This window comes from Lycorma delicatula, chromosome 8 (genome assembly GCF_047948215.1).
Source record: "Lycorma delicatula isolate Av1 chromosome 8, ASM4794821v1, whole genome shotgun sequence".
Classification (NCBI taxonomy): domain Eukaryota; kingdom Metazoa; phylum Arthropoda; class Insecta; order Hemiptera; family Fulgoridae; genus Lycorma; species Lycorma delicatula.
The window spans coordinates 123,311,649-123,334,787 of record NC_134462.1 but is presented as its reverse complement, the minus strand read 5'-3'; the positions used below and the strand labels follow the sequence as shown (position 1 = coordinate 123,334,787).

At 29.9% G+C, this 23,139-nt stretch overlaps 1 protein-coding gene across 2 annotated transcripts in view; it reads right to left on the bottom strand.

Moving 5' to 3' along the window:
* Nup205 (nuclear pore complex protein Nup205) overlaps positions 1-23,139 on the bottom strand; it is a 121,827-nt gene that overhangs the window by 61,995 nt on the left and 36,693 nt on the right. For both annotated transcript variants that reach the window (XM_075373852.1, XM_075373853.1), the window contains exons 9-15: positions 22,513-22,635; positions 20,515-20,682; positions 19,036-19,220; positions 18,154-18,290; positions 12,397-12,635; positions 5,962-6,171; positions 346-528 (exon numbers count right to left, since the gene is read on the bottom strand). In XM_075373852.1, the coding sequence (XP_075229967.1) occupies positions 346-528; positions 5,962-6,171; positions 12,397-12,635; positions 18,154-18,290; positions 19,036-19,220; positions 20,515-20,682; positions 22,513-22,635 (1,245 nt within the window). The remainder of the gene's footprint in view (positions 1-345; positions 529-5,961; positions 6,172-12,396; positions 12,636-18,153; positions 18,291-19,035; positions 19,221-20,514; positions 20,683-22,512; positions 22,636-23,139) is intronic.

Here is a 23,139-nt window from a genome sequence, read left to right as displayed (position 1 = left end):
ATCTTATCAATATTTATGTTTTATATACAATGTTAATTGAAAAAAGATTCAGGATTTAAAAATACTATTTATAAGGTTAATTTATTATTTATCCTAACTACTATAAACGTAAATAAAAAAAAAATCTGTTATAGTAAATGTACCATAAAAAGATTTTAAAAAAACAATAAAAACTATTCATATATATATATATATACAAACAAAAAAAATATATATATATACACACAAACAAAATATATATATATAAAAGAAGGAACAAAGCCCACTAGATGAGAAATTTTTATGAAAACACAAGAAAACAAGAAAAAATTATAAACATTAATAGTGTCATGCTGAACAACATACCATTCTCAATAGTTCTGATTTTGAACAGAGATTGACCATAATATGATACCCAGGAGGCGGATTTACTTGAGCAGTTGCACCACCTTGCATCTGAACTTGACCACCAATGAAATCTTCACCTTGGGGCTCATACTGGCCTAATAATTTAACGAGTAGCTGCATACAACTTTTGCACACTTCCCACTAAAATAATAAGATAATTTATTAAACAAAAAATTTTGTAATACATAGTAAACATAGTTATTACCATTAGATAGAAATAACACACCAGAATATAATTTTGAATTCTGTGTTTTTTGTTTCCCAACAATTTTAGTTTTTATAACATCATGTATTCATTTTTAGGGTGAATAAAAGACATGGTTGCTAAAACAACATAAAAATGTAATTGATATCATGACTTCTAGACATCAATATTTTCCCGTTTTTCTAATAATATGTTCCTTTATTAATATTTTTGGGTCACTAAAAATGCCTGCAACATATTCAGAGCCGTATCCAACATCAGTTATCGTTGGTGATCTGTAAGAATTGATTTATTAAACACATCAACCTTTGCAATTTCCAGGCACTTCTAATCCATTCAATTTCCAGGATGTTCTTTAGAACATTTGATTTTTTTTATGCTTTTAACAACATCATTTTTATTCTATAACACACTTCTGAGTCAAAGTACATTTATTGTTTCGTTTTCACCTAGTCTTCTTCAACACCATATCCTTGTTCTACTAGATTATATCCTCTATGTCTTTGCCAATCATTGATATACTGATTTTTCTAACCCTTTAACACGTTCGTTATGCAGGTAACTGTGACCCCCTACCTGCATGGTTTTTTTTTTAAAAATAAAAGTACAGAAGCGAGTAAGTTAGTTGAATTTACTTTAATTTAACTTCTACTTAAGACATGTATCAAATATTTCAAACTTAAATAGTAAACATTCTAGAATACTGATTAATAAATGTTTAAGCATGAAAAAGGAAGTATACAATTAACTTAAAAGATTTTGTTAGCACGGTAGATCTCAAAACATGAATCTATGGACAAGCCAGCTTCACAGTTATACAAACCAGCAAATTTAAACCCCTAGTTATTACTATCAATGACTTGCAATGCATCCCCAGAAAATAAATCAGTCATTCTATTAAAAATTTTATTTTGTAGGTCTATTGCTGTTGATAATTCTTCTCTTTTTGTTCCATATTTTTTCTTCTTTCGTTTTGTTGAAAAACAAAATTTCAGTGTTTTCTTCCAGTACTATTCAATCACTTTTTTTTAATATTTTCTCACAAAATTGAATTTTATAATAAGAAAATGTTTTCTTGAAATAATCATTTTTCCTGAAAACAAGAGGGAAAAATGTTTTGCCCAGAGATGTGCCCAACAGAGTGCAGTGCAACTAGGGAGTGTAATTATTTTACTGTTACTACATCTTATTATATTTAAAGAGGGTGGTAAGTTTTCACATAAATTTTGAAAAGGGGGTCACAGTATTCATTAACAGTGTTTCAGTAGGGACTGTACTTTGGCAGCACTAATACTCTTTAAATGTTACTTTTATTTTCTACACATAACCATGACCACCAACAAGATTACGGTTTCATTATGTTCTTCAGTTATCCATTTTTCAAACATTAAATATCTTTTAATTTTGTAGTAAATTTTTAACATCAAGCTGATGTGGTCATTAGCTACTATGATCTCAAAAGCATGTAAAGTGAATAAAGGAAAACTAAACTCAACATTGTTTTACTTTGCTGGATTCTGAGGGAAAATATTACACCAATCGTATTTTTTATAAAAAGTTTTATTACTTTTTCACTATTGTGTTTTGGGAACTGCACAATAGTCAGGTTATAAGTAATGCAGTTTGCTACGTTTCAAAGACAAAGTAAGTCAATTCAAAAACACATAACCATTCTTGTCAGTTACTGCATAAGTCCCATCTCCATGGCAAAGATACAGTAACTCTATTTTTCATCTTAAGGTTCCGAGTTCAAATTACACTCCAACTTGGCATTTTTCATTTTCTTGTGTGTTTTTTATAGGCAAAGAACAATTTGGCGTTATCATCGCCCAGGATAAAATTTTGTAGAAGAAAGAAATAGCAAAAAAAACTAGCCTTAAAAACTAAAAAATTAAACAAAAACTTACAAATAATATCACAGCTAAAATTTCCTTTTAAAAAACACTTAAAACTAATATCACAGCCGTAAAACTAAAATTAAAGATAAGCAGAAAACTAAAAACGTAAATTTTAATTAAAAATAAAAAGAATTTAATAAAATTCAAGAGGGATAAAAAAGGCTCCACTCAGATAACGGGAAGCCTAAAGAATTAATGTAAAAAACTAAATCTAGATTAAACACTAAAATATTAAAAAGCTAGAACTTACAACTAATAACACAGACAAAATATTACTAAAAAACTTAAAACTAATATCACTAAAAAATGTATAATTAACATCACAGTGGGAAACTTAATACGGTAAAATTTATTTACAAGGAAACAAATTAAAAAAAATATACATAAAATTTAAATAAACATCAATAAATTTAACAAAGTCCGAGAGAGATGTAAAAGAGGTCCCATCTTGGATACAGAATAAAAAAAAAATATAAAAATCATAATTAAATGAAAAGAAGACACATACGTTAAAATAATTCTTCAGCACTAGAATAAAAATATATACAATTTTAAATTTTTTGTAACATATTAAAACTTCGTAAAAATAGCAACACCCGGTCTAAAACTTCCTTATTATTGCCCAGTATTTGGCAAATGTTTCTATGTAATTTAAATTTAGAACGAACGCTGCATAACATATGCAATCCATAAGTATGTGGCGCACAGTCATGTGGCAGTTGCATCATGCGCATGGTGATGCATGTCCTACTGACATCAGGTACTTGTGTGTGACTATGGTATGTCCTAATCGCAATCTACAGAGGACCACTTCCTCATGACAAATTTTTTTACATGAGGAATCCCATGACAATACAGAATTTTTAATGTGCTGGAGTTTGTTATTAATGGTAGCCGTATAGTCAGCTTGCCACTTGCTCGAAGAGGTTGTTTTATATAATAAAGTCAGAAGTAGCAACACGAGTGCTGAAGGAAGGTTGATTACATGCATCTTTAGCAATGGAATCTGCATGTTCATTAGCTGGAATTTCCACATAGCTAGATATCCAACAGAAACTCACTGGTGTGTTGCGATGGATCAAGTCAGCGGTTGCATTATGGATTTCAGTGACCAAACTATGTCTAGAGTAAAACTCTTCTAAAGCTTTAAAGCTTGGAGTGCACTACATAAGTCACTAAAACTAAGGATATGATGGTATTTTGGGTTAACAATATTTAATGCCTTATTACAGCGTACAGTTCAATAGTAAATATACCTGTAATATTAGGCAGACCAAACAAATAGATTCTGCTATTAAGAATAAATGTGTATCCAACAGTATCATTCTGTTTTGATCCATCTGTGTATACTACTGCATCTGGGTTTATTTTGGAGAGAATATAGTGAAAACTTTGCTGAAAGATGATAGGTGGTGTTGATTGTTTCTTGTATATGGTAAGATCAAAAATAAAATTTATAAAGTTGATTCTGCACAGAGGATATGAACAGGGATATGTTCGGAAAATAGAAGGATATGTCAATGTTTAAAAGCTGTAGTAATTGCCGGGTATGTACACCCATAGGTGCAATATCACTTGGATGGTCTTCATATCTTTGTAAATTATGATTCGCAAGAACCCTTTAAGACGGGCAAAGTAAGATGCTAGAAGTTGATCATGTATGTATCTAGTTGTTCCCAATATGATGGTTCACTACACTCAACAAGTATGCTGGTGATAAAGATTGATCTATAAGCACCTGTAGCAAGATGGAGAAATGCAAGATGTACAGCATCTAACATCTTCAATGTGGTATTACACACTGAAGAGTAGGAGATACAACTATAATCTAAGCAGGAACAAACTAAGGAATAATAAAATCGCAACATAAATGACCTACCGACTCCCCAATTAGTGTTTCTAAGAACTTGCAGCATATCTAGCAGTTTGGAACATTTTGCTTTTAATTATTTGATGTGATCGACCCACGTAAGACGACTGTCAAAAAGAAATCTAAAAACTTAATATAATATCACAAGAGATAGCAATTTGCTCTTCATTCAGAAAAATTTGTGGTATAAATGGGACCAGCAAGTGAGAAAAGACTACACATTTTGTTTTCTCAGGTGAAAATGTGAAGCCAGTAATCTTGGACCAAGCTTCAAGGCAAGATATCTGTAGTAGTATCTCTGTAGAGACTGTTGAACGGTACTAATATATATGGCAAAATCATCAAAAAACAACATATGAAACAGGTGGTTGTTGTTGCATATATTCAGTAACAGTGTTGATGGCTACAGCAAACAAGGTAGCACTTAATACACTTCCTTGAGGTACTCCATTCTCCAAGGTAGAATGAACCCCATAAGGAATTACCAACACAAGCACAGAAAGTTCAGTCATTTAAGAAACCACTGATAATGGTAAGCATACAGCCCTTGACTCCCCATTCTTTAAGGATATTAAGAATACCACATCACCAGGCTGTGTCGTACACCTTCTTGATATCAAAGAAGGTAGCTATGAGGCACTGGCGGATTAGGAAAGTGTTTTGAATAGCTGCTTCCAGTGACACTAAATAGTCAATGGAAGAACGTCCTTGATGGAAACTGTATTGTTCTAGACATAGAAGGCTATGTCTCACTAAGTACCATGAGAGGTGGTAGCTTGAGAGGTTTGCTTTTCTTTACCAGGTTTAAATATTGGTACGATATTAAATGGCTTTATATAATGGCTTGGTACGATATTAAATGGCCAATGGCTTCTGACCGGACCAAAGGAAAAACTTAAGAGAATAGATTATTAAAAATACACAATAGGTGATGTAACACCAAATTTGGAATGTGTAAGAGCATACTGAGACGAATGTTGTCGGGTCCAGGAGAGATGTCACGTGAATTTTTAAGTGCGTGTGACAACTCTTTGAATGAAAATGAAGCGTTTAATTCACTGACCGAAATCACTAAACGTTTAATGTTAGTACTTCCACCTGTAATTTGAAACTCTGAAATTCATTATTGTATGATGAGGTGAGAGACACCGAACGGAAAGAATCTGCCAAGTGACTTGCCACTGTAGAAGGTGATGTAAGGAGTTCTCCTTCATGAATGACTGCCAGAATGGATTGTTTTGGTGATCCACAGATTGTATGGATCTTTTTCCACACAGCAGACGTAGGAGTAATGCATGAGATGGTGTCCACATATTTCCTCTATGACTTCCTCCTAGCATCTAAGAATACCCAACAACATGGTACTCTAGCCTTATGGTAAAAATCTAGATGTTCACTTTTCATATATAACAACATTCATCTTTCAGTAAAAAATATATAGAAGACTGTAATTATCTTCAGCCTTTAGTTGCCACCTGAATAAATAAATATTTCTACTTGCACCACATTAAAAAAGAAACAAGTTTTATTTCACTTAGGGCATTTTAAGAATCAAACATTAAGTCATTAGATTAATTGACAGTTATCTTATTTTTACAAACCTTTTCTTGAGGATTTTTATAAGACCGATTATTAAAACGTAATAATACAGACTGTAAAATGAATGTTAAATATGGATCAAACCCAGGCATACGAGATCCAACACCCAATAATCGAGGTACAGGCACATCAGTCAATACATCAAGTAAACGTAACATTGCTCTAGTCAATGGAAATTCCTCATTCCGAGATTCCAATTCTTCTAATTCAGTCTATAGTAAACAAAAAGCAAGTGAAAATCATTAGAACAGTACTATAGTTCTTTCTTTTTTACATGGCAGTAACATTTTAAAATCCTCATTTTCTGCTAATTTAAACTTTATATAAAAATTAGTATTTAAGTAGGGAATTGTAATAATTTCAAAACAACACATCTTGCCAAAACAACTTGCTTTTCCAATGGCCAAAAATTAAATAAAAACAGAATGAACTAAACAAAGGTACATATATAAATAATCTTTTGCTAGCAAATGTAATTCAACACATTTCACAAGTGTTGTGAAAGCAGAAAAAAAAATTGAAGGTGAACGAAAAACCATACATTAGAAAAAAAATTACAGTAATGTAAGCATAAATAATAATGCAACTGATTTGTATCACGAACTCCTTTACTGCTAACATTACAATCTATAAACCACCACCTACAAACACTACACTTCTAACAGAAAGGTTTCACATACTACAAAAAAATATATAAACAACTTATAATTTCATAAGACAAATACCTACACAAATTGGTAGCAGAGGAGATTCCATCCCCACCATGCTAAAGTAACGAATGTGAAAAACTCAACTTTTCAGGAGAGCTAAAAAAGTTTTAATGTTAAATTTTATGTAGGAATGCATATTTGTAAAAGTGAAAAGGTTTAAACTAGCCTTTCTAAAAGAGATATGCATGGATAATTTACAAGATGCAGGACGTTCAAATTAGTCTTAACTGATAAATCTAAAAAAATGCAATTTTTCATATTCATTACTTTAGCATGGTAAAATTAAATTTTATATACATCAAGGGAGAAACTCTATTAAATAAATGTTCATGGGCCGTTCTTAAAACGTATCGAAAAATGCATAGAAGTAGAAGCACACCACTTCGAACATTTGTTGCTCTAATTTATGTAGAGTACGTTTTTGTAATTATTTTAAATAAAGAGCATTAAAAAAAATTTAAAGTATCAGTAATTCATTAAATCGAATAATATTTTCATAGAGTTGACATAACTTAACTGACCAAAGCATGCAACAAATGTAGGCTATGTACCATAATTGTATGTACAATCTGATTAAAAAAATAAATTAAAACATAAATGGATTTTATTTAGGTTAATCCTTTAATTGATCGTTTTTTATTTAAAATTTAATTTTCTTTTATTTAAACATCAGCTGGACGTAACTTGTCAGCTGGGTCAGACTTAATGAAACTAAAAACACAAATTTAAAGCCTACAGCAGCATTTTTGAAGATGAATAATTAAAAACTATCAATTTTAGAGAAAAAAAGTCTGAAATGAAGTTTTAATTTTTTTTTAAAGATTCTCCAATAAACAATACAGTTCCTATTAAAAAAAAATTAACTTGGCCTGGAAATAGCCTTTATTTGACCTTATCAAGGACATCATAGGTTGTGAAAGTATTTCCCCTTGAAATGGAAAAACTTTAATAGGAAACATTTTTTCCTAAAATGTGTACTTTTTGAGATATAGATTTGTCTCAATTTAAAAGGACCACCGCGCGCGCGCATGCATATATATTTATTTATATTAATTTCTTTAGATTACATTTTTTATAGTCCATTTTTTTCTTGTCCCTCTCTACATTAAGTAACTATCTATAATATTTTTTCAGCCTCTGCAAAGTACAGAATTAATTCATTTCAAAACAGCACCAAGTTATATAATTACCAAAATTAATGATGAAGTAATTAGATCAAAGATAAATTAAAAATACAAATATAATATAAAATACTGGTACGAATTAATTAAGCAATAAATTAAATTAAAAATTAATAATAAAACTAAAATGATTAGCTTTCATATAACTAATTTATCCAAAATATACCAACTGATTATACAATCTCAATAATAGAAACAGATTAATAAAAACAGGGGAAGACCAAAAAGTTATAAATAATATTATAACAATAATTAGAAATACATATAAGCAGAATTATTTTGAATTTAATGGAACCTGTTATATACAAAAAAATGTTTTGCTCATGGGATTTCCCTTATCTTCTGTAATGTCAGAAATTTATCGGCAGGAATTTCAAAGTAAAACAGTCTATGGCATAAATCACATACCTTTAAATTTTATTATGGGTCAGATATGTGGATGATATTTTGATTATATATGAACCAGTTATAAATAATGGCATTAAGTAATTTTAAATAAATTAAATTTGTATCATAAAACATTAACATTTACATATGAAACGGAACATAACAGAAAAATCAATTATTTAGACATAAATATTAAAATAAATAAAAAACCTACCTCAAATGAAATCATTACAAACAAGAACTCTATCATCCTTGGTCCCAAAAAATTAATATTTTTTAAAATATGATAGAGCAATAAAATACATAAACAATAAACAAGAATTGTATAATGAAATAACGTAACTATTTTTCTATTGAAAAAAGAAAACAGATAATATATAAAAATAAACTATCAACTATGGTAAAACACTTGAATTAAACACATTATTACAAGTAAGATAATAAACATATTGGAAATTAATACAGCTGTCCCATTTAAAACAAAACCCACCATTCACCCTTCTATAACATTTGAACTGACTGCCTAAATCCTCTAAGTTTTACTGGAATGGACTCGTCCAAGTGAACACCACACCAACACAGTAAACTGCTACTGATAACCATAACAATGTAATCATAATGCTCAGTGCATTGTTAAAGAGATGATGATGTTTTATGTTAAAAGACGAATGTGTTTTTATTCTTTAGTCACACTTTAGTATGTGATCTGTGGTTGCAGTGAAAGAATCTTTTTGTCATAAGTACTGTGAAAAACCAGCACCTAACAAGACATCAGTTTTGAGATTAGTGGCTAAATTTAGATATTCAGGTTCTGTTAATAACAAAGAACCCAAAAGATGGATGGCAGTGTTGAAAGCAGACAGTCACTGAAATCAAAGACCAATTAATTGCCTTGCCAAAAAAACCAATTAGAAGCTTGTCAACTGAAATTAATTTATCAAAATCAACCACTCATTGAGCAACAAAAAAATAAAACTTACAACCATACTGAATTCAAACAGTTCATAAACTTATTGATCTAGACAAAGAAAAATTGTCATTGGTTTCATTGATTTGTGTGTGAGGGTATTCAAAGTTATGGACAATTTTTTTTTTTATCTGGACGGCTATGTAAACAGCCATAACAGTAGGATTTGGAGTACTGAAAATTCTTGTGCATATCATGAAAAACAATTGCCCAGTAGATGGGTGTATGGTGTGTAATATCACAGAAAAACATAATTTGTCCCCTTTTCTTCAAGTACACCATTACTGCAGAATGATATCAGAATATTTTATTACAATTCATTATATTCTTGGAAGAGAAAGATCGATACTTCTGGTTCCAACATGATGGTACAACATCACACTACACACATTCAACTTCTGATTTCGTTAATGAATTATTTGGCAATTGCATTATTGATGGTGGCTTATGACCACTAAGATCTCCAGATTTGACTTCACCAAACTTTTTCTTTGGGGTTAACATAAAGAAAAAGCCTACACAATAAACCACGAACACTTGAACAACTGAAGGTCAATATCAAACAAGCTGTTTTTTAAATATAAACTTACAAATAGGAAACAATTGCAAGTAACACAGTGAAAGGGTGGAAGCATGTATTTATGAAGATGGGGTAGCCATTTCCACCATTTAATCTAGAATTTAAGGTATTGGAAAGTTTGGAAATAAAATATTTAATTTAATAACTTACAAAAGTTTTTTTTATTTAAATATACCTGACATAGACGGGTTGCGTTTTATACCCTCAACAAAATTACAAAATCCTTAACAAATTGTACATAAAAAAAAGTTTTATTTACGACAAATATATCAAGATTATTCAAATTTATATGTATTAATTTTAATAATTAGTTCTAAGGAATGTATTATCTGAAAAACATTTTAGATAAATCTGCTAAGTAAATCATTAGGACTTTCTGTTTTAATGGTTCATTACTCTTATAAACATATAGAAATGTATACTACAGCATTGCTTTTTATGAATTTTAAGTTAACATGTTCGCTGCGGCAGATAAAATAGGAACTTAACTATCTTGCGTAAAGGCAACTATGATGCTGTATAGTAATTACCTACTATACGTTACGACACATATTGGCCCGTCCTGAGGTTATGTACTGTGCATGTAGTTTTTATACAGATTTACTCTATATACTGAATTGTTTGACCTTGGGTTTTCGTTCTGCATACATTTGGGCCATACCACATAGCACATTGTTTTTTAATCTCTTTTTGATAATTCATTTCCTATTCAGATCTAATAATATTAAATTTTTTTTAGTAAATTATGTGTTTTTAACATCAAATAATAAAAAAATATATTTAGTTTTAGAGATGTCCTGTTTTAATAATAATAACAATTTATTTATAACCAGTATGTTGTTAAAACGTGTTGCAAAGGGAAAAAATTCAACTATTTATCTAAGTAATAAGAAATCAACACATAGGTATTGATCTAACATAAATACATTTAAAAATTTTAATGAGCCTTTAAGAATAAAAACACATGAGATCAAAACATATCCGATATTATTTTTTTATTGTGGTAACAAGTTATAGCACAGGAGGATGGCATGGAATGTGACCTTCACTTATATAGTTGCATATGATTCACTGTTTTGCTGTTATTGTAGCCAGTCGCTGCTTAGCAGCTGTGAAAGTAAAACGTGAGTAGAGCTTGTTGTGTTTTCATTACTGTTCAGAATGACTGAAAGGTTGAGCAGAAAATCTGCATTAAATATCATCAAAAACTTGGCGACACACAAGTAGAGACAATAAATAAGATCCAAAACAGTTTTTTGTGATCAAGCTTGGATATTACACAAATTAAAGCGTGGTATCACAATTTCCAAGATAGCCCAACAAAAAAATTTTTTTTTAAAAATGATGCATTAAACAGATGGTGATGAATGATTTTTGAATAATTAAGAGAGCTTGAAGATGAAGTAGAAATTTCTTTCGGCTCAGCACAATCAATTTTAATGGAAATTCAGAAGATGCAGTACATAGCAAAAAATTTGTCTCAAAACTTCTCACACATGAACAAAAGGAAAACACAGCAAATATTATGCTGGAATGTGCTAATAGTGATCCTGATTTTATGAAAAAAATTAAATAACCGAGGATGAAACATAGGTCTATGGCTATGACCTGAAAGAAAGGCCATTAGAAAGTCATCCCATTAGAAAAATTCCAAGTTCTCTGCAGCAAAAGAAAGCCAGAAAACCATGAAAAATGTGCAGGAATCATCCTGACAGTCATGTTTAATTATCAAAGTACAGTTCATCACAAGTATGTTCCACAAGGACAAACTGTCAATAGAGTATTAATAACTCTTCTTCATCGGCTAAGAGATGCTGTTCCACAAGAGATGCAACAGACCACAGTTTTGGGAAAATGGCAATTGGAAAATTCATCATCACAATACTCCATCTCATTCATCACAACTTATCCAGAGATTCTTGATAAAACATGGAATTGAAGAACTTCAGCAGGGTCCTTACTCACCAGACATGGCTCCCTGCAATTTTTGGCTATTTCCTACACTTAAAATTCCTTTTAAGGTAACAGATTTGAAGACAAGAGAAATCAAAAGAAGATTTATAATGTTCACTAAAAATGACTGAATATACTTCCAGAAATGAAAACATCGCTGGGATAAGTGTGTTACTTTAAAGGGGACAAGTCATTGAACTAATCGGTTAAGTATTTTTGTTTTTATGAGCCAAGATCAGATACTTTTTTGATACTTTTTTATCACACCTCATTTATTTAAAACTATGTTTTTCAAATCAGACAATGAATTTCCAGTAGTGTCTTTAGTATATATAGACATATTTTCCATGCACGAGTTACTTATCGAAAAAAAAACCTGTAACACAGTCGGCTAAAAACGATTAAGTATTAGGAATTATGACAGTAAGTTTACGAATTTCAAATAACTTCCAGATGTAAATTTTTGGTTTTTGCATCAACTGATAGTTAACAGTAAATGCCATCAACATTTTAACCTGAATAAGATTCACTGTACAATATTTAGCTTTCATATTTTGAAAGCATTTTATCTAAATATGTGAAGAAGGTTTGTCAAAATATTTTTAAATACTTATTAACAATCAGCACATTAGTTTGAAAAGATAACAATAAAATAATACCTGAATTCCTCTTGGTTGATAACTAGATGTTGATGGTACTGTTACAAGAATTTGAGATGCTTCTAAATTATGCCATAAAGTAGCAGCACTGTCAGGTGACTTAGCAAGTGCAGCTAATGTAAGAAGTAATTCAGCTTTTAATGTGATCTGAATACAACATGATACTAGACCCAATAAAACAGTAAGCGGTGCCCAAGCTGGATTCTCACATAGAGCTAAACGTGATACATCATCATATTCTGAAAATAATTTTATATTTTAATTTATAATCAATAAATTATTTGTTGAACAATTTATAACTACAGTGCGATCATTTTATCATGCACATCATGATACAATACACTATAATTCCACTAAGGACTCACATTTTATTTGATTCACAGAATGTAGTTACACACAACTGGTAATGTTTTACAGCAAGTGTTGGAAATGTCCACCATTTTCCTGATGGCAGGTCCAAACCCTTTGCACCATATTTTTTGATGCCCTTCACAGGACATCAGAGCTAATGGAATTCATCTCTGAATGGGTTGCTCAGGTCCTGCAGAATGTGTGGGTTTGCTTGATATACAACTCCTTAAAAAAAAAAAACCCATGGAAAGAAGTCTTGTGACGATAAGTCAGAGAAACAAGGGGGCCACAAGCCTTTTTGAGGTCATTCAATCACCAAACATTTTTTTCTAAAGTTCCATGGTGTTTTTGGAAGTATGGCACGTTCCCTCGTTGTTACAGGTAACAATAGCATTAATCAGGCTGGAGAAGAGCTACAAATTGCACAATTATAATGTGGTATGCCAGAATATCAAGGGTTTCATGAAAAAAAAAATCAGGCCCACTATCTGTCGAGAAATTACACAACAAACACCTACCTTCTGCGAGTGCAGTGGGAATTCATCGTAAGTTATGTGGATTTGGTAAAAATACGCCTCATAACTAAAAAATACATTATCCAGTATTCCTGTCCCATTACTTTCAGCTGGCTGATAAACCACTGACAGTACATTACACTTTTAAGTGTCTGAAGGTTTCAGATCTTGTAGGCAATATATTTGATATGAATGTAGACCTAATTTCTTTGTGGTCTTTTATGCACACCCATACAATATTCCTGTACGCGATGATAATTTACGCAAATGTTTCCTTACGACTGTTCAAGTAATACACGTACCTCTTTCATTTTCCCTTCTGTCAATACTGAAGCACACCTAACTTTTCTTCATGTCAGCAACACTCCCAGTCTCTGTGATTGATGATTTATGTTACTGTTGAGTTGTTTGGCACAGGTGCACCCAGAAATCTAACATGAAATTGTTCTTAATTGCTTTTGAACTACATCTCGAATAAACACCTACTGTGCCATTGAAAATGGCACAATTATTCACAAGAACACACCTCATGTTCTGTAATCACAAAAACCATGTGCTATGTATGTATAAAAATGAATTGCATACTGCACACTGCTGCCATCTACCATTAAGTTAGCTAACTATCTCTAGCTAATTCCTAGACAAACATCAACTAACTTTCAAAAACTGCTAAAATGTGGTTACTCAATATCAGTGAGCTAAAGACAAACGATGTGCGTGATGAAATGATCACACTGCATTAACATAATAAATTTAAAAAATAAGGCTTCAGATTTCCACTTGTCTCTTAGTTACAAACCTCCTGTTTAAAACTAACAGTGAAACATTGCCTTAGTATACTTCACAAAAGAAAAATGTGACATTTAGAAGTGAAGTAAAAACATTTTTCCCCATTTAATAATATGTAAGAAAATATAACATAACTAAGAATAGTGCAACTCTAGCTGTAACCATGCTGATATGTTGCTCCCTATATCTATCTTTTAAAATTTCTTCCTTCCTTTGCCCGCTAATGATTCTGCATAATTTGCATATGCCAGACCAGTAAGAATGTTTTACTCAAGGTTATTAAATACAGAAAACATTTCCCCCTAGATAAAACAATACTATACCCTGTTGAAAGAAACTGCTTTATGCCTGCAGTAATAAGAATTAGAAGTATTTCTAATTCATACAAAAAATAAATGCATTTGCAGAATCAGAGTCTATGTTTTTAACAAAGAGTTAATGTTATAAATAGATATCAATTATAGTAATTTAATGTTTATTATAAAACATATAGATCCTGAAACAAATACATGAAATCCTCTATTTATGCAGTTCCATCATACCTTAAATTTAGTTATAGTATGGGTATAACATAATATTTACAGATATGGTACAACTGCGACAGAATAATAGCATTTGTCTTTAATTAATATGATTTTTATGTAAATCCTAGTCAGACTTGAGATTTTTCATATTCTATGTCTTTTATTTCTTATAACTGTAACTGGTTGACAGCCGGTTACTGCCTGAGAAAATAACTATATTCCCAAAAAATGAAATAATATGTCAATGTATTCTATGGTCATGCATAAATATTGAACTTGCAAAACAAAAAGAAATAATTATGGTAATTTGATATAAACTAATAACTAATCATTTCTTTTTATTTTAATCTATTTAATTTTCTCTCACATTTACTAACAGTAGTATTTATTAATAGAAATTAAACATAACATATTTCCTGTAATACAGATAAATACAGTAAGTTTATAAGATATTAAATATTTTATTCAACCATAATCATACCCGTTGTAATTCTGTCATCTGATCATGCAATTAATTAAATTTACCTATCTTCCTAAAACAGCTTAATTCTTTAAGCTTTTTTAATTTTGGGATATAAACTTAAATTCCTCTTTACAAGGTGTTATTTATTATAAAATGGCATCTTAAATTTTTGTGTCAAACTAATTTCTAATTCTTATTTTATTCAATAATATATTGAACTACTGTATTTTTTCAAAAATAACATTGCATGTTTTCTAAAAAAAAAAAAACTTACTCTGTAAAACGAGATTAGAATATTAATGCTCAAATACAGTTCAGTCGATCTAACACAACCTAACTTCCAGATATATGAAGGCCTAGTTGGATGAAATATAAAATCAACTCATTCATTAATGACAGTCAGATTTCATAGGAAAAAGGTTACATTAGGTAAAGTGTTGTAGAAGAGTGTATGTAGCTTTAGTTCCTCAGAAATGTATTGTGATGGTGCACCACTATTGGGTCCAATTCTGCAAACCCACATATTAATTTTTCATAAGCAAATTAATAAAACTGGTGTATTAATAAAATTAAGTGTATTAATTTTAAAGATTAAAAAATTAAAATTAGGAATAAATTTATTTGAAAAAAAAATTTGCCAAGATAACACAGATAAAAAATTTATCTAAGTGTGATACCATTTCTTCAATTGCTTTTTTGAGTACATTACAGATCTCTAAACATAATTTTTCTATCATCCTTAGTTTTAAATAAATTACACTTCAAAAAAATTGAAGGAAAATATAGTTAAAATCTGTAAGATTTATAATTTTGCATGGCCGTACCTACGTTAGAATGATTTCACTGATGCTTTTCTTTATAAATAGCCTTAGGCACATCCCAATTAATGTCCAACATTAATCGGCTAGTATGTTAGTATTCCATTTCCCTTTATAGCGACTTTCCATCAACGAAATGTCTTGGTGGAAACGTTCACAGTGTTCGTCACATATGTAGGAGTGAATGTGAATGGAGGAAATGTATTTTCAGACATATTATATACCATAGTTCTGTAAGAAGTTAATTAACAACATCGTGGTAATTGTCAGATTTTTGTTTGCCAAGAAACATTTTGCAAACGTCTTTAAATGAAGCCCACGCTGCACTTTCTACATTATTTAACATTGAGTTAAATACATCATCTTTGACCAACTTTCTTATTTGAGGACCAAAAAATATTCCTTCTTTAATTTTCCTTTACTTATATTTGGAAATTTCTGCCTGATGTACAAAAATCTGGGACTATCCTTCTTCATTGCTTTTACAAAATGTTTCATTAGTCCTAGCTTGATATGGAGACAGGGTAAAAATATTTATTTGGATTCAACTAAGAGCTCATGAATAATATTTTACTCATTTGGAGTTAAGTTGTCTCATTTCTTCCACTCTATGGTAACAGAATGTTTGTCGCTAGCTCAGCTGTCTCATTCGCAAGGAAAATACATGTACTTACTATAGCCTAACTGCACGCCTAACAAAAGAGCTATAACTTTGAAATCACCACATATGTTCCAGCTGTTTTTTATCATTTATTATTTCAAGAACGTCTTTCATCACATCGTATGTCTCCTTCAAATTAATACCGTAAGCGATTGGTATCGAAGAATATTTGTTACTGTTGTGTAGTAGAACCACTTTTAAACTATATTGGACAAATCTATGAACAAGCAACAGTCCTCAGGTTTATGAACTTGTCCTAAGTGCAACATAAGGTCATCAATATTTGTGCAATAAATCAAATTATTTTCATTAACAAATTACTGAGAAAGTTCTTTTTTTCAACTTCAAAAGCCTGAAATTTTTGTATTTTTTTAAAGTAAATTTCAATCTTGCAGTCTTGATCCAACAGTTCAACTTGATTTTTTGATCAATTTAAATCCCTAACCAAGTCATTTAATTCACCTTGTGTTATAAGATGTGACTTATTGGAAAATAATTCAAAATCATCTTCATCGCTGCTTTCAAAACATACATTCACAGGTGGCTCAGGAACTGGAATAATTTCTCTGTGAGATACAGGCCTGATTGCAGATTGCAATGAAGGTTATTTTGCAGTATGTTTAGATTTTTTAGAAATTCCAGACACACTTGTTAAACAAAAGTAACAATCAGTTACATGATCCTTTGGTTCATGCCAAACCATAGGTACACCAAATGGCAAAGCCTTCTCTGTACCTTTCAGCCATCCTCTTTAATATACAGAACAATTAGTACATACTATATGAGGAGCCTACATCTTATCCTGATCACAAATTTTACACTGAAAGTACAAATGATATGCTTTTTTAATTAAAGGTGAAATGTTTTTTCTATTTGATTTTACGGTAAACTCACTCTATACATAACAAAAGGCATTTACACAATTTCAAGGCATTATAACACTGCATTGTTAACAAACTTAAGACAGCCACTCGCATGCCTCCATGGCGCGAGTGGTAGGGTCTCAGACTTTCATTCGGAGGTCCCAGGTTCAAATTCCGATCAGACATGGCATTTTCACACACGCTAGAAATTATTCATCTCATCCTCTGAAGAATGCCTAAGAGTGGATCTGGAAGTTAAAAAAAAACCACTCAAGACAAAGCAATAAGACTGAAAAAAAGTAATTCATTCCTAAATCCAGTGCTTAATACAAACAACACAGCTGTGTTTTCAGCTACATGTTTTGACCTGCACAGACATGATTAATCTTGTCCATGAAGGCTCACTCTTCAGTATTAGATGATGTCATAATATGTAACTGATATGATTTAATTCTTTGTCTAATATTGTTTATTTATAGCTTACAAATTATGTTAACAAAGTTAAACAATAAAAAATGAGTGAACAAAATACAATAGTGTAGCTTAAAATGCTAAACTATATGTTGAAAAATGAAAAAAAATCCTTTAATTAAAATTTAAAAACTTTTCAAAAATGGTGGGCAACAGAAAGATTCTTAGTTCATATTCATTTACAGCAACAAAAATAGATTAAAATCATGTATCGTATGTTAGGAAACAAAAATTATGTTTATCAGTTTAATTAAAAAATTAAGTGCGAATTTAAACAGTATATAGTTTAAAAATCAACTAACCAGCAACAGTTTTTATAACACCTAGTACAGCTAATAAAGCTTGAATTTCTTGTGGTGTAATTCCTTTAGAATAGCTGCGATGGCGATAAACTGTATCAGAAGTAGGGGGCAACTCTTGTCTAAGATTACTGTAGTATCTATAAAAACAAAATTAATAAATAATACCACATTAAAAAGATACTTTTTTAAATAATATTACTTTATCTCAAATATTAATAAAAAAAAGTAATAAACAAAGCAGATTCGGAAAGTATGATTACAGTATAGTCAGAATGATGCGACCATCCCTCTGTACAAACACACAGCTGTTCCTTCTTTATTAGCTCTCCACAAATACCATTATAAGCAACATAATGTGTGTTTACAATTTGTTTTGAGTATTTAACATATTTTAAGGCTATTGTAAAATAAAGTCGATTATCAGTTTTTAAATGTAAGAAATATGAAACTTACAGAAATTCTTCAGATTAGTGAAGTTTACACTACAGCAAAGATAGAATATAACTATACAGTAATATAAGATAGGAAGATAAAATACTGTAAGAAATAAAATGGTGAGAAAGTGGATTAGACAGTTTAACAATAAATGAATACATGTCCAGCAATTAGGGTTGGAGTAGTAGGTGGCCTTCTGTCATCAATGATAACTGAACAGTTTATGATGATGATTAACAAATTGAAGATATGATCTGCAATACCTATAATAACTAGTATATAAAGCAGTACATAAGTGAAGACCAATATTACAGCTCCTCAATAGCAACATGTATGGAAATAGTACTTATTTTCCAAACACATTTCATAATGAAAAAAATAAAAAATAAATACAATTACAAAAATCAAAACATAGATATTAGATGTATAAATGAAATAACAATTTACCTAGCAAAAGAGTTGAAAAAATGATCCCACGTAACAGTATTCAAACTATTCATTTTCAGGAGATTGAAACACTGTCTAGCAGCTAGTTGGCAAGAAGACAATGAGCTTAACATTTTCATGTAAGGAACAAATAATGTAGGAGGCAACAGATCACCTGATTGACGTACAAACTTAAATAATGGAACCTGAAAAAAATTATTGAAGAAATATTTTATTTATCAAGATATATATTCAACTTTCACTTATAATAATGTAAAATTACTTGAAATTAAAAATTAGGTCCCAAGTAATAAAAAATACAAAACCTTGCCCTTATTAATGTTAAGACAAATTTATTTTCAAGAAACTTATTATCTTCTTCCATTATGTAATATGTCATTAATTTATATGTGAGCACAGACCAATACACCCAATGCAATTACTGAGACAAATATTAATCTTGCAAGAAGTCAACTGTGTATATCATCAACTAGTAAAAAAAAAAGTTGGCAATTTGTAAGTACCTTGGACTTGAACTTATCTGGATGAGGAGTTAAGAAATAAATCAGTGAGAGGGCTTCACAAACATATTTATTTTTTAAATGAGTGGGGGTGTCTGTTCTGAACTGGGATACACCCTAGAAAAATAGAGTGATATACCAGGCAAAGATTTCCAGAACAGACAGGTTTTATATATGAAAGCATAAACTCATTTCACAACGTGAAATAAAGTTTTAAATTAAAAAAAAAAATTTTTATTTTTAAAAATTTAATTAGGGTGAAGGATCTACCTACTACAGGCACATAAAAAGTAAGAGGCTGGAATGGGATGGAAGAGTAAAAATGGAATGGGATGGAAGAGACAAATTCCTTCCAGATGAAGGAAGAAGGTTGTGAAACAAAGGTGGTAGCAAGACAACAAAAAATGGAGAAGATTATATTTCAAGAAAATTGAGAGAACTGCATAGAATGAAGTAAATGATGGACTGAGGATGTGCCACAGAGAATCCATCCCACTTTATGAATAGGAGAGACACAAAGCCCATCCCAATATTGTTCAGATTTCAAGTTTCATTTGTATCATTATATCTTGAAATCAATTACTATATAACAATATTAACAATTTAATTTTGATAATTTATCTCTAATATTAATATATATCAGCATACTTAGATTAGATTTAAATAAAGGAACAGACCTCAGTCCAAATATTTCAGCCTAAAAAACATTTTTATGTTCAACAATTGTTCAACAGTGTTTAACAATTAGCTAAACAGGTTGCAGCACCTTAACTGGACTTCTACAAAAACGTTATGAGGGAGAAAATTAATACATTTATTTCATTTTGTTGTAAAATTCAGACTGCAGAACAATGTTTTATATCACATAAGCACTCTTTAAAAGATTACACATGCATTACCAACCAGAATTGTACAAGCAAAAAAGAAAAAAGAAAAAAAAATTATAAACAACATAATTAACAAAACAAAATAATTTTACCTGTCTAGGAGGTGTACGATATGGATATGAAGTCGGTAAACCTTCTGGGGGGTACCAAAACTCTAATTCAAGATTTAAATTAAGCGGGTCTTTTGAATAAAGAGTAGCCAGAGTAAGCAGCAGATGTTCAAAATGATGAGGTAAATTTGCTGGAGGGTCTAGTCCTTCCTGTAAAAACAAAATTATAAAAGAATGCATTCATGAACACAACACAATAATAAGTACATAAACTCTTTAAAACATTACCAAAAATATTTCAAACTTACAAAACCCCAAGCTACAGTAAAAAGACATTAATTACTTACTCTAATGACAAAAAACAGCTATTCTACAACTTAAATGCATTTACAAGTGAACAAGAAGCTGCCTTAACTTATAAAATAGGGAACTTGACAAGAAAATTTTATCAAAACTCATTCAGTTTATAAAAGAAAAACAGAGAAAACCATCATTTCTGGTTTCATTATCAGGCGATACAAATGAATGGTGATTTAATATTTTTAAAGAATTTTATCTATTTTACTGCAGAAATAGATTTTCTTCATCACATCACTATTTAAATCTTGGTCCACATCTCTTCATATCATCAAAACTAAACTTATCAATTGAATGATTATTTAGTACATCAGTCTATTAACCAATTTCTTCATTATTATTAACTGATTATTTTTACCAAAATTATATACACTATAGTTTAATTTACTTATTTTTTACATTAACAAGTTTCAGAAATTGTAATCATGTTTCTAGATATCAGAAATCTTATTATTGCACAGAGCATTTATGTTTACTGTAATTAACCAATAGATCTCAATTACATTTTAAGATTGCAAAATTCTTTACAAGTTAAACCACCTGTTAAAAAAAGTTTTTGTGTTTAGAAATTTTTATCAATGTTAATTTTCTTTAATTCTTGTAATCTGAAAATGTTTACTAATATTCATTTTTAGAATGTAAATTTTAAATAAAACAATGCTTCTGCAAGACGGAGGAATGAACGTTTTGAAATTAAAAAAAAAAAATCCCCTCGATTAGTGTTTAAAATTATTTTCTTTATGTTTTGAGATAATTTATCCCTTGAGATGTTTTACTGAAATACATTCTACAAAAGAAAATCATAAAAAATAGTCACTCTTAACACAGAATGATACCCTTTTTTACCCTAATAAAACTTAAAAGTTTCTATAAATAATATTTTTAATTTTTTCACTTTTCTGTTTTGTTAAATTCAACTAGAATGAATAAATTAAAAAAAAAAATTTAACCAAGTGGAGGAGACGAAATCCTTATTTGAAATTATAAATATTTACTACAAAACTTGTTACAAATTTTATCCCTAGAGATTTGAGCTTCTGCAATAAATCGCACAATAAAAGTTTCCGAAAGATTTCAAGAACAAATTCAGAATTTTTAAATTTATTTTGTATAGGGGTTTTTAAATTTTTGTCATATTGTTCTTTTGTAGGTGTATCGTGAGCAGATAAAGGCCAAAAAAATATTTTTTGTCGCAGGAAGAAATCCCAATAAAATATTTTAAAGTAACCAGGATTTCAATCACAATTAAAATAACTGCAACCGAAACATTTATTAATATTGATTTGTTCATTCCTGCATAATCAATGGATAATTAAACAATAAACATGAACTATGATAACTGGTTTTTTACCTCCAGAACAATGACTAAAATTTTATTTTAGGACACAGAAGAAATTTCAGACATCTCCTAAATTTCTCCAATAAGAATCTTATTATTTACATGATGATTTAGTTATTTAGTTAGCAACACAAAACAGCACTTCACGATAAATGATGCTGTGATATTTACCCTGAGATATTTACCTGATATTATACAAGCAAAATTGACATTATCATCAAAACTATTAAAAATACAATTTAAAACAAAAATAACATGAATGGAGAGACAATTTCCCTAAAACACAATAGAATAAAATAATATTTATAACAATTATTTTTAATACAGTAAAAGATGTTCAATACCTGAACATAAACTTGGACTGTTTTTGCAGCTTCATCAGCTCTATTTCTCAATTCCTTCACTTTAAGAGGCATCAATGCAATAAAATCAGTTAATAAACAATGCATTCTTCGAAGGTAGAACTCCTAAAAAAATAATATAATACAACTTTACTGTAATTTACTTATATTCATTAATTGCTTTAGCATACACAAAACAAAAACTCAGAAAATAACATAAAATCTAGATACAGCAATGTACTTATAGAACAAAAAACGAAGTGCTTCTAAAATACGTAAACTTAAAGGTAGACAATATAAAATTCTACATTAGAAAAATTGAGTACAGTTTCAAATAAAATATATAATACACACGTAAAAGCATTAGACATCAACAGTGTCAATATTTTCCAACTATCTCATAGATGTAAATCAGTGATCTACTAAAAATTAATAATGACCAGAATCTCAATATATGGCTTCTTAACTAAAGAAAACCTTAGCATAACATCAGCTGATGTCAAAGTGAAAATCAGCAGCACCAGTCTGAGAAAATCATGCACAACATTATAAATACATAATATACCATATATTATATATATATATATATACAATATTTGCAATACCTGATTTAGTCAACTCAATAAACAG